Source organism: Phocoena sinus, chromosome 4 (assembly GCF_008692025.1).
Source record: "Phocoena sinus isolate mPhoSin1 chromosome 4, mPhoSin1.pri, whole genome shotgun sequence".
Lineage (NCBI taxonomy): Eukaryota > Metazoa > Chordata > Mammalia > Artiodactyla > Phocoenidae > Phocoena > Phocoena sinus.
In genome coordinates, this window is record NC_045766.1 from 75503518 (window position 1) to 75516867 (window position 13350).

Consider the following 13350-nt stretch of genomic DNA (forward strand, 5'->3'; position numbering starts at 1 on the left):
CATTTTATACCAGTCCTAGGAGGATGACAGAGAGCGAGTAGGAGTAATTTTTTATATATTATAAAGTTAGAAATAAACTCCTGCAATAATGATGACAGCAAAGGCTACTCAAACAAGACGCTTTCTAAGAACATCTCACAACAACCTTGTGATGCAGTGCTATTATGCACATTTTACAGACGGGGAGACTGTGGCACAGAGGGGTTAACAAGTAATGAATGAAAACAGAGCTGTATTCAAACCCAGTGTGTGACTTCAGAGCTCACTGTGCTGTACTGACTCTCAGCGGGGCAGGTGTTTCCCAGGTCCCAGAGAAAGTGGAGACTGACCCCTGGTTATGTCACAGGTCACTGACCTCAGGCCTGAAGGAGACACACACACACTGAACTCTCTCTCAAAGCATATTTTTGATGGGAAGCAGTCCATGCCTCCTGGGCAGCTTCCTAGGTCTGTTTACACTGAGTAATATGTTTTTGACTTGGGCAAAGCACAGGAAACCATGACATGTAGACTGGAAACTAGCCAAAAAAGAGGTTTTTTCTGAGCAAGTCGGTATTTGTAGGGTTTTCCATATAGGCAGGTGTGTACCTAGGTGTGGCCGTATGGATGAGGGAAGGAGAGCCAGGACCAGGGATCGCAGCTCCTGTTCTCCAGGCTTCTCCCTCATGACAGAGCCAATTAAAGAACTTCTCTCCCTGCAGTCCTGCAGAGTTGGGTGATGTGTGCTTCTCTCTCCCCAGACAAGCCGGACCCCCCGGCCGGCACGCCTTGTGCCTCTGACATTCGCAGCTCCTCGCTGACCCTGTCCTGGTACGGCTCCTCGTACGATGGGGGCAGCGCCGTACAGTCCTACAGCGTCGAGATCTGGGACTCGGCGGACAAGAAGTGGAAGGAACTAGCCACATGCCGCAGCACCTCTTTTAACATCCACGACTTACTGCCTGACCGAGAGTATAAATTCCGTGTGCGCGCAATCAACGTCTACGGAACCAGCGAGCCGAGCCAGGAGTCTGAGCTCACAGTGGTGGGAGAGAAACCTGAGGGTAGGCTGCCTTCCTTTCATCACGGGCTTGCGATAAATGTGCATGACTTACCTTGTGTGCATAGAAGGCTGAACTGAGATGGGTACAAGGGAACTGACAAGACATCACTGATGGCTGGCAGAGTCTTTTGGGATCTTGATTTCCAATGTTGTGATGCTGTTCCATACTCTAAAAGAGGTACCTATGATCCTTCAAAAAATATTGAACCACCGGTTTTGGTACATTCCCAGCAGGGGTGACGGTGTGTTAATCAGAAGTACAGTCCTGGGAAGCGGGAGCTCAGGTAGACCTACAGTTTCAACGTCTTGCCCTACCCACTCATCCAGCTCCCTCCTCTCTTGCACTCATATTTGAGGGTGAACTCAGTGTCAGGGAAGACCGATAAGATTGGGAGCATAAAATCTGACAAGGAGGACAGCTAACTATAATGAGATGGGCTGCATCCTATTAGACCAGTATAAACAAATTGCGGAGACATAGCAGAAAGCATGAATAATTTTGCCATGAAGGTTGGGAAAGACTTCCTAGACGTAATACTTATGCTGAGTCTTGGGAAAAGGAATAGGATTCCAAGAGGTAGGGCAGATTGGGAGAGGCATTCCTCGCAGAGGAAACAGCGAGAGCAAAGGTACAACAAAGTGGTAGAAATGCATGGCATTTTGAGACTCTTGTGTGTGGCCAGGGCATATGCTGTGTGAGATAGAACAGGAGGAAGCAACACAAAAAGGACAGTGTGGGTAAAATTGTGAGTTCATCAAAGGTTTTCAGGCAGGGGCTTGACGCAATTAGATCTGTTTTTTTAGAAAGAGAGTTAGAGGAAGAATAGACCTTTGGAACTCAAGGGGTGGTCTGGACCACTAGTCTTGGGATCCTGGGAGCCTGTTAGAAATGCAGACTGTCTGGCCCCCACTTCCCTAGTCCCTTCTGAACCTTCATTTTAACATTATCCACCCTCACCCCCCATGGATTCATATACACTTGAAAGTTCGAGAAGCAATGAAGTGGACTAGGGGGTTGAGATTGAGTCAGTGAAATACCGGTTGAGGCTCTGAGAGAAGGTGGAAGTTCTGGTTTCAGTCCTGTTGAGTTGAGGTGTCTGAGGGATATCCATGGGGAGGTGTCTTCAGACTGCTGGATGGTTGAATCCAGAGCTCAGGAGAAAGGTTTAAGCTCGAGCTACAGGTTTGGGGCGGGTGGGGTCTTCACTATTTAATTGATAATTGAAGCCATGGGCATCAGTAAGTTCACGGAGAGGGGGGTAAAGAAAGTCTACACTGATACAGGAATGAAGGAGCCTGCACGACCGGGAGAAAGGACTGAGAGGGGAGAGAACCAAGGGGAGGCTGGAGCTGTGTTGCAGAAACATGGAAGCAGCGAGTGGCAAAGAGGAAAGAGATGAGGATGCAAGATCTTTGGATTCAGCCCTTTGATAAGCCGTGATCTTTGAGAGCAAAGTCCATAGTGTTTCCACAGGGTGGAAAATGGTTGGCCTGGGGCTAAGGAATAAATGGAAGAAGGAGAGGCCAGGAGTATAGAATGTTACTTCAAGAAGTTTCATGTGAAGAGAAGAAAACGAGTGCTGTGAATTTAAGATGGAGGCAAAGTTGGGGGCAGGAAGGAAGGTGGAGGGAAAACAAGTGAAAGACTTCTAGGAGAAGAGAGAGCTGTAAGATGTGAGGTAAAGAGAAGACTAAAGGACCAGGAGCTGGACAGGGCACAGGTCTTGAAATTACCATATAGCCAGAGGCATCATACGTATGGAAACTGTCATTACAGTTTGATACCCCTCTTTAGTTTCAAAATTTAGGCATAAAACAGATACTAAACTTTACTTTCAAATTAAATGAGGGCTCCAGAAAGAAAGTTTGGAGGTTGCCAGTGGAAAACACACCAAATTTCTAATTTTGCCTGTGCAGCCCTGTCTTGGGGGCCTTTGCGCAGTGAGCCCTAGAGATCCCCAGAGAGCAGGTCGCTCTGACAGCCACAGTGTGCTGTGGCGGCGTGGATCGTGGAGCCCGGCCCGAGAGAGCCCTGCCAGACCTCTTTGCAGTGTCATGGGGCTCCTGCTCACTAGCCGCTCACAGATGTCTTCTGGGAGAAACAGTAACAAAACTGCCATCGGCCGCCCTTTGACATCCCCCTTTGACATGAGCAGAACGGGAAGCAGACTGGTTAGAGTGGGCGTGCCAGGAGAGGCAGCCAGGTTCCAGTCTGCACGTTTTTAGCATATTACTTTGTCCAGGAAGATGACTCCCAGCTCCTTAGAAAAGTGATAGAAAAGGGGTAACGTGGCAGTGAGATGTGCATTAGCTGGAAGGGAAAACTTGCAGGTCTTTCAGGGCATGTACCAGGAGAGACTGTAGAATACCTGTTGAGCCCCACACAGAGGACCAGAGGCCACAGGAGCTGCGCGTGTGGCTCTTAGGAGGCCAGGACAGCAGCTTCCAGGGCTGTGAGGACGGTCTGTGGGGAGGAGGGGCTGGGACCACTTGGGTCCAGGCAGGTGGCCTCTCCCTTCTTGCCTGAGGCCAGCTGAACCCCCTTCTGTGGTCCTCAGATTCTCTTCCTGGGGCCCATCCTGACTGGGAGCAGACAAAGGGAAATGTTGAAATTGCCTGTAATCCAGAGGAGGGGTCCAGGCCACCCAGGGCTTCCAGGCTGGAAGATGCTCCCACCCCCAGGTCCAGCTGGCTTGTCCCTGATGGGAGGGGGAAGGGGCAGAACAGCACAGAACATGCTCTGAGGGGCAGAGGATGAAGGGGGGGATGGGAGGGTGAGGGTAAGCAGGTGTGGCTTCCAAGTGAAGCTCTCTGTGGACGGCTCAGAAGCCTGTCAGTTATAGCCTGGGTTGATCATCTCTCTCCTCTTTAAAAGTGCAATGGCTCTCAGAGAAGTGGAGGGTGTGTGTGTGTGTGCACATGTGTGGAAGAGGGATGTGATTATAGTAGATCATTTCTGTGAGCCCGTGGGGTCTGGTGGTCATAAAAAGGCAGTGCCAATTAACCCTCCCCCCTCTAAGCACAGCTAATGTTGGCTCTCACCTTCCCACCGCTACCACGGCCCCTCCAGCCTCTGCCTCAGCGACTTCAGTTTTGGGCTTCATCCGGACCTCTCAGTTCCATCCCCGCCCTCACTCTGCATTCACTCAGTGGGTCCGGTGGCCCTCCTGTGTTCCAGGTGCTGCAGGGACGCTAGGGATACGGTGGAAGACACAGCATAGCATGTAGGTCTCCACCCAGCTCTGTGGCCTCCTATGCCAGAGCCCCCCACCCGCCTCAGACTAGGACCCGTAACCTGACAGCTCCCCTCCTCGTCTTCCCAAACCTGAGTAAACGAGCACCTCTCCTTCCCCCTCCCACCCAACGCAGCAGCTCTCTCCCATCCCAACCAGGTCTGGATCTCCACTCCCACCATACTCAACTCTAAATCTGAAATCCGCTCCGTCCTTGCTCCTAATCCTAATTTGTTCTAGTCTGTATAGTTGTTAGCAAACAGCTGTGATAGAGGCTGCTTGCAGAGTAGGGTAGAGATGCAGAGCCCCCAGAGAAGCAGCGGAAATCAACCGCTCACCCTGAGCTGCCGCGGCTGCCCTCCCTGGGGCGCGGGCGCCCTCTAGTGCCCGCTGGGCGCCCAGCAGCCCTCCGCCGTGCAAAGGGACCGCTCTGTCCAGGGAGCCGGCTAGACACGTGCCACGTGAGGGCCAGAGCGCTCAGCCGGCCCTCCCCGAAACACCACTCCAGGGGGATGGTGTCATCTGCCTGCAGAAATATCTTGGAGCCATCTTCCAAATAGTTCTTCCACTTAGCTCTTGGATCTCACAGCTCTTTCTGAGTGGATTTTTAAAAAAGTATCTCGTTGAAGTCCCTTCTACTGCAGTTTAGCTCCTTCCTGAACGGAAAGATGGACATCACGTGGCCACCTCTCTCATTACTACCCCTTTATGCTCAGAGAGCTTGGCTAATTGAATTGTGGTCTTTCCCCCACGCCTCTGGGGTTCCTCCTCTCATGGCCATTTCCCTTCCAAATAGAGTGGAGACAGGATGAGAAGGAAAAGGAGGAAGGGAAATGTCTCAGCCTGGAGCCTTGGTCCGAGTTCCACACAGAGGAAGGGTTGCTGTGTAACAGTGAGCCAGAGGCCGGGGCCTGGGTTCCCTGAGATTGAGCTGGACCCCACAGCCTTGGTACCGGGAAAGCACGCTGCATCTTGACTGCTAAGGAGAGAGGCAGGAGTTGAGGGTAGGTGTGGTATTTGAGAGGAGGGCAAGAAGCCTAGCTCCATCTCTAACTGGTGTCAGAGAGATGGGGAGGGGCCAGTTCTAGAACTGCATGCCCTTTCAGGGCCACCTAGAAGATGCCTCCGGGAAACAGGTCATTGGAAAGCCCCTCATGGGCTCACAGCGCTGCTTCTGTTCCTTCACGAGGAGAGGACAGACGGTTCCTCCTAGAGATTCCGGGCCAGGAGAGCCTGTCTCTCTGTACTCTCTCATCCTGTTGCTCATTCTACACCAGGATATGTGGCATGGGGACAAAAAGGTCAGGAGAGGTCAAACCGCTGTCTCAGCTAGGGCACCACGGATCAGGACGATGGGGCCTCCCTGCCACTAAATGTGGGTATTATCATTAATGTTTTGTCTCTAAGGCCCCATCCAGTCACTGGCATCCACAAGTGCTCAGTTAGTGATTGTTGAATTGACTTGAATCTCTTGCTTTCCTTAAATCCCCGTCTGAAATACCATTGTTGAACTAACCTAAACATCTCTTGAACCTATTCATCGTTCTTATGGTGGCTCTTGAGATGTGACTTCCAGATGCCTGCAGCCTCCCTCCTATGTGAGGTATAACGCTAAATTGTTCTCCCACGTTATAGTGTTCATTAGTTGGTGAAAGTTCGTAACCCTAATCTCACCCTTGGCTATTGTGATTTTTTTGTTTTTTATCATGTCTGCTTTAGGCTTCTTTCCCAGCCGGAGAGGCCTAACCTTTTCTGATCGTCTTCACATGGCAGCTCTTCCTTTCAATGGCCCACGCCTCCTCCAGCTCCACTGAGACTTTCTCAGTGCCGACAGCCAGGGTTCTAGGATCACATGACCCCAGGCTCTACCAAGGGCAGAGTAATAATACCTGTTTGCAGCCGGTGCACACGTCCCCAATGACAGCATTCTGTTGGCCACAGCAGTTGGTTGAGGAATGGGGCTCCCACTTTTGGTTCTAACTAGATACCCTAGGGCTTGTCATGCTGGAAGTCTGAATGATTCAGTTCTCCCTGAACACATGACTCCATTACTACCTTCCAGGTGTGTTGCTCTCAAGTACATTTTGGTCATGTGTGAATTTGACAGGGTCACTGTCAACTCTCAAATCTGTGGTTTAGAAGGCTTGATCAGTTATACTCACATCCCGACAGTATCTGTGAACCCCACCACTAATCTGAGAGTCCCCATCCACCTTATCCTTTTTTTATTTTTCCATGGCATTTTCCTTTCTGTGACAAATATTCCTCCCAATCCCACTTGTGTTGGTTTTTTAAAATTAAACTTCATCAACAGCATTTTAAGGACTCTAAACAAATCATAGCCTCTCTTGTTCCCGGTCACATGCTTATAAACTCTGTCAAAACTCTTTTCCAGCAAGGGGTACTTATCTTGCATGGGAACTGTGTGACTTCTCTCAGGTTGCCTGCTTAGGTTTCAGTAATTTGTTCTGCCCTCAGCCTAACAGAGAGGCTCACTGTCCACAGCTTCAAGCTGAACCTGGTCCCCGACCCACACCTTCACCTCCAGCATGCCACTTGCGAAGCACACAGAGCTGGGCCCGCTCCCACACAAGCCCTCCTTTCTGGGCAGTGTCCGACCAACCCCTCGGCCCCGTCTGCTCTGGCCTTCCTTCCATCTGCCGTCCCTTTCCTGTCCTCAGCCTTGCTCTGCTGGGAGCTTCAGCAAATCACACCCTTTCCCCCACACACACTTTAGAAATCCTTGGCCTCCCTCTCTGGCTTCCTCAGGTCTTTCTACCTCTTCAGGAAGCCTCCCTTGGTTCCCGCTGTCAGACGGGACACAGCCCACATCATGGCTAAGCAGCACCTAGCACATCACAAAGCATGGCATCCAGGGCTAGCCAAGGACCCAAGAAACCACCGAGAAATACGGTGCTTTCCTTTTACAGATGAGGAAACTGAGGTCCAGGAAGGGAAGGGCACTTGGCTAAGGTCAAGAGGCCGCAGTGGCTCTTTAGGGACTAATTATACCAAAGCAAAGGAAAGCCTGGACTTCAGAAGTGGGTGTATTCCTCTGGCCACCAGCCTGTCCCCTCACGACCCCCCATCCACGACTGAAACATCTGTGTGAACGGCCAGGGTGGGGTGCTCATGTCCCTCCTTGCCATACCCATAAACACCCGCTGGCTTCCTGCATGACGTCACCCACCTCCTCGCTGTGTTCCATCATTTCCGTTAAGACACAACTCAAGGGCTCCTTCTTCCTAGACTAATTGCTCTGACTTTATACTTGCCCCACTTTTGTCACCTTCCTCCATTGTCTACTCAGTTTGTACTGCGATATCACGTGCTTGATTATATAACACTCGTAATGGATATTTCAAGGATATGTGTTTTTGCCTCTCCAACGAAATTATATATAAGCTCCAAGAAAGGAGGAGAGATCGTGCCATCTGTATTTTGTTTTGTACACCCATGATCACTGGCAAAATAACTGGTACCTAGCTGGAATTCCAGAAAAAGTTCTCAGCAAATGGATAAATGGATTTGACACTAGTAGCAATTATAAGTTGCCGACTTTTGAGCCAGAGCAGAAAGGGACTGTCGTAGTTGTGTGTAGGTTCTGAAAGTCAGAGAGACTAGAAAAGATATGAAGAAGGGCATGTCTAGGGGACCTCAAGGCTAGTGGGGAGTGGATGGAGGGGAGAGCTGGCAGAGGAGGGGCTGGGTGGGGGCCAGCGCCTGCCGGTGTATACGTGGCCCTGTTGCAGCATGGACCCACTGACCCCGTGGTGGTGCCCAGAGCTCTGGGCTTGGTGGTCTTGTGCCTGAGAAGGCTGAAGTCTGACAGGGCCCCCGGCATGCTTTGCTCTCGGTGGGCCTTCGTTACTAATCGCCCACGCCCTCTCTCCCCCTAGAGCCGAAGGATGAAGTGGAGGTGTCAGATGATGGTGAGTGCTGGCCTCCGTCCTCGGGAAGACTCGAGGGGTGGAGGGGGGTGGGTGAGGGGTCTGATGGCTCACACTCACCCCGACGCCCACCCTGCAGATGAAAAGGAGCCCGAGGTCGATTATCGGACCGTCGTGGTCAATACTGACCAGAAAGTGTCTGACTTCTACGACATCGAAGAGAGACTAGGATCGTAAGTGGAGTGGGAAGCACCCTTCCGGAGCCCAGGGTGAGGGTGGCGCAGGCCCCGAGGTTAAGTTCCCTGCTTCCTCTTCCTGTCCTTCCCTGGGTTCTGCCAACTCCCCAGACTGAGGTTCCTGCAGAACCGGGAGGGCTTGACCTGTTGGCACCCGTGAAAGCATCACCCGGCCAGGGCTCTCTTAGGAGCTGCTGTGCCCCGGGATCCCTCCGCAAGCTTGAGCAGGCCCGTCCTCCTCTGCAGTCCACCCCTCACATAGGACATAACCCAGGGCAGCGGGTCTGGCCCGGCCCGTCCTTAGGATCCCTTCCCTTTGATCCGCGCTCGCCGTTCAGCAGTTCTAGCTCTAGTGCTTCAGGAGAACGCGCCCCCTTGACATGCACCTCCTGTCATCACCCCTCGCTTTGTGAACTCAGGCCACAGTCTCTGCTCAGGCTCTGCCCTGGGCTGCGGAGACACCAGTGGACTCAGACCACAACCCTGGGCCCTCCGCACAGCCAGGCTGTGCCCACCAGCAGCGGCACCCAGGGCTGCCTGTCGCCCACTGACTATCCCTGGAGGAGGAGGAGAGGTGGAAGAGAGAGGGATGGGGCTCAGCTCTTTATTTCCGGAGGGTTTCTGTCCAGTAAAGGAGTGACACCAACCTCATCGCAGTCCTGAAGAACGAGGACCCTGCTCCGGGGCGGGAGTGGTGTCAGCGGAATGCCACCACTGCCATCCCTACAGTGGGAAGCAGGGGCCTTGCTAGGCTGTCTCCAGGGCCCCGGTACTGGAAAGGCGTGGAAGGAAGGCAGCCACTCAGAAATTCTCGGTACCTGGGGAGGACTTCCCCCACCTGACGTCACGGGTCCTTTCGCAGGGGAAAGGGAAAGAAGTCTGTCGCCAAGATTGAGGCCTCAGCCCAAGGAGATGACAGTCCTAAAAGAACAGCAAGACTGGACAGGGTTAGGGCAGGGTTGGGGGCCAGGCCCGGGCTGACATCGACAAGTGATGGAGAGTAGGTTTGTCAGCATCAGCAGTGCGCTTCACTGACCTAGAGCAGGGACTGGCAAACTTTTTTTGTAAAGGGCCAGATGATGGATATTTAGGGTTTGTGGGCCATTTGGCTTATGCTGTAATGACTGCTCTGCTACTGAAACCCAGAAGCAGCCACAGACAATCTGGGCACAAATGGGCATGGCTGTTTTCCAGTAAAACTTTATTTAGAAAAAGAGGGAGGCCAGATGGGTCCCACGGTCCATCACTTGCCAGTCCCAGGTCAGTGGAAAGCTGGGCTAAATTGCTTTTTCTCTCCTCCTTTCATTCACAGTGGGAAATTTGGACAGGTGTTTCGACTTGTAGAAAAGAAAACTGGAAAAATCTGGGCAGGGAAATTCTTCAAGGCATATTCAGCAAAAGAGAAGGAGAACATCCGGCAGGAGATCAGCATCATGAACTGCCTCCACCACCCCAAGCTCGTCCAGTGTGTGGACGCCTTCGAAGAGAAGGCCAACATCGTCATGGTCCTGGAAATGTGAGTGTCCCACCACCACCCTCCGCCCCAAGATGGAGAGCACTGTGGGCCAGGGTGTGATGTGCACGGCACTCGGCAGCCCGTATGGCCGGGTGCTGACCACTGGGGACAGTCCGTCTGTGCATGGTGCTGGCCCTGACCCACTGCCCACCAGCCCCCTCTGCTCATCTCCAGAACACACCGGCAGGTCTTTGAGGACCCCTGCCCCCTTCTCACCCTCACCTCCCTGTGAAAGGCTCAGGGCTATCCCTCGGTTCCTTGGTTTCATTCAGGGCATTCTGACCTAGAGGTGGCTTTAGAGCAGAAGAAGGGGGACAGGGCAGCTTCCCAACCGGCCTGTGAGAGAGAAGGGGGCCCAGGGCTGGGAGCTCAGAATTCAGGAGTGTAAGCCTCGCTCCCGTCCTCCTGCTCTGCTCTGTGTGCCCCTGGTCCACGCTGGTTTGTTCTCTCTTGACCTCTCACTCACCAAAGAGTAGTGCTTTCTGAGCTGGGCTGTACAGAGGCGGGGGGAGGACCAGATGACGTCCAGCCAAGGCTTTCCTGGACTCCATTGTTTCTTCGAGTCCCAGTCCTCCACCTCTCTCCCCTCTGAGTGCTGGTCTGCATGTGCACAAACACACACACACACACACACACACACACACATACACACATACATACACACACAAACACACACACACACACACATACAAACATACTGGAGTCAGTAAGCCAGACATGCTCCGTAGTGTGTTTTTTTTTGTTTTTTTTTGTTTTACGATACACGGGCCTCTCACTGTTGTGGCCTCTCCCGTTGCGGAGCACAGGCGCCGGACGCGCAGGCTCAGCGGCCATGGCTCACGGGCCCAGCCGCTCCGCGGCATGTGGGATCTTCCCGGACCGGGGCACAAACCCGCGTCCCCTCCATCGGCAGGCGGACTCTCAACCGCTGCCCCACCAGGGAAGCCCAATATGTATTTTTTAGTCATCTCTTTTCCTTTTTTAATCTGAATTTTAAAAGTATATGATATAATCATATCAAAAAATATAAGAGAATGCACAATGAGAAGTCCCATTCCTACCCCTGTCTCCCGTCTACCCTGTTCCTACCCTGCCTCAGCACCACTGGTAACCAATTTTGTTGGTTTTGTCTGTGTCCTTCCAAAGTTTCTTTATGAAAATGCAAGCATATATTATTTTTATATATTATTCATATTCATATATGAATATATATATATATAATGTATGTATGTATGTATATATACACATACTTCCCACCTTTTAACCCAAAGACAAGTTTCACTCAATATTCTATACTTGGCTCCTTTCCATTCAACAGTGTATCTTGGAGAGAGGCCCACATCAGTAGCCAGGGGGCTTCCTCACTCTCCCTGCTCCCTGGGATCTCAGTGCACGCATAGACCACAGGCTATTCGTCTTCTTTTGATAGGGTTTTGGATGGTTTCCAGGCTTTGGCTTTTGCAAAAAGGCAGTGTTTATAACCTTGTACATACAGCTTTACACTCATGCCTGTGTACATCTGTAGGGTAAACTCCCAGAAGTGTGGGAGTGCTGGATCAAAGGGGATTTGAAAGCTTTAGCAATACTCTGAAAGTGCCTGCAGCATCCTTGAACTGCTCATCCCGAGCTTCAGGGATCTCAGTCCTTCGGAGAGGACTCTGTCAACATCTCGGTGTTCTTTCCCGGGAAAGGTGAAGCCAGTGAGGCATCCCCAGTTTGAGAAGTGACTCCCCTCACTCCGTGAACCTTTGCTGTGTTTCCTTTCAGTTTGTGTTCCTCAGGAAAGGCAGTCGTGGTTAAGAGACAGACTTGAGTCTGAGAAACCTCACTTCAGTCCCTGCTCTGCCTCTTGCTGACGACCTTGAATAAGTTGCCCAGCTGTGCCGATCATTAGTTTTATTATCTGTAAAAGGAGGCTATAAACCATCTCGTGTACAATGTGGGGATTAGATGGAATACCATGTGTTAGGCACAGACTGTATAATTGCGAGTTATTCTTAGAGTATGATGCATTGACTTTTTCTGTATCCTGGTCTTTTTTCCACTTAAAATTATTCTGTGAGCACTTTAACACCCAACTGGTTGTGTGGAACAAGTCCTACTATTCAGGAAACCTGGGGTCAGCTTCTATTACTGTCGAGCTGTGATTTTGTAATTATTAAATCCTTTCAGCGAGGAGAGATATTTGGATTAGACTCCCTTTTGGTTCTAAAATTCTGCAGTTCTGTGGAACTTTTACACAGATTCAAAGAAAATCTTCCTTCGTCTCCTAGAATCAGTTTTCAGCCCCGAATTCAAACTTCCCTCCCCACTTCTAGAAAAGATTTAGCCCATGTCCATGGCCTCACTCATTACACCCTCACAATAGCCCTGTGGGCTACAGCCTTTCACATTTATTGTAGAACAGGTTGCTTGGTCCAGGCAGCGTGGGCGTGTGGGGACATGTGAAGAAATGTCTTATCTTTGGAAGTTAAACCTTGAGCAAGCTCGTGAGAAGGTGCAGGAGCGGGTAGGAGGCAGCCAAGCCTGGGTGAGGCTGGGCAGCAGAACCAGTGGGCAGAATACCATACTTAGCTTGGAATTGGGAGTTGGCAAGCTGGATGGAAAATGTTGGGAGAAAACGTACGAGGGCTTCAGCTGGTCTGGCTTTCATCCCTCCACCCCACGCCTCCCCCGTGGACAGGAGTGAGTCTTACATTCACAGATGCCAGATGATTCTCCTGCACTTGGGGTAAGGAGCTTGCCCCTTGATAGGAACTCGACCAAAGAAGAAGGAGCAGATTCATACTCAGTCTGTACTTCCCTTCCAGCTTAAACAGACCGGGCCACTGAGAAGGCAAAGGTTGGCTTTCAGCAGTACGATTTGCTCTTCTCCTTGTTCGGTGGAGAAACTGAGATTAAGAGAAGGACGATCCCTGGTGATACAGAAAAATGAAAATGTATTGCAGGGCCCCAGCCTTCAGATCAGCCGCCTCAGATACAGTGAGAGACCAGAATTAATGTGTCTTCAGCCTTTCTGACCTCCGATTATGAGACAAGCCCCTATCGTTGTAGCAGTGTTGCTCTGATACAGGAGTTCCTTCAGGCTCCGGGCCTGGAGTCAGGGCTGGTCCTTTTGGGACATTCCAAGGGCTGGTGGGCCCCTGAGCACTGAAGCAGATGTGCAGCTTAGGCTGAGTCATCCATCCATTGCCCATCTCACCTTCATGCTGCCATTGGCAAAACTGATCAAAGAATAAGCAGCTAGCTGCCATGAGACAAGGAGGAGAGGGTCTGGGTTTGGAGCCCCATGAAGTGTCATCCTTCTGGCTGCCAGTGAGCGCTGGCCAATGTCTACAGTTGGGCGATAAATTTGATCCCTTGGAATAAGGTAGGTTTTCTTTCATTCATTCACTCACTCATCACTGTTAATTTATTAAGCACACATTTCCTC

At 51.4% G+C, this 13350-nt stretch overlaps 1 protein-coding gene across 9 annotated transcripts in view; it reads left to right on the forward strand.

Moving 5' to 3' along the window:
• The window catches only part of MYLK (myosin light chain kinase), a 271416-nt gene that overhangs the window by 231694 nt on the left and 26372 nt on the right, over positions 1-13350 (forward strand). For all 9 annotated transcript variants that reach the window (XM_032629951.1, XM_032629944.1, XM_032629948.1 and 6 more), the window contains 4 exons: positions 741-1043; positions 8175-8207; positions 8305-8398; positions 9714-9917. In XM_032629951.1, coding sequence (XP_032485842.1) covers positions 741-1043; positions 8175-8207; positions 8305-8398; positions 9714-9917 — 634 coding nt within the window. The remainder of the gene's footprint in view (positions 1-740; positions 1044-8174; positions 8208-8304; positions 8399-9713; positions 9918-13350) is intronic.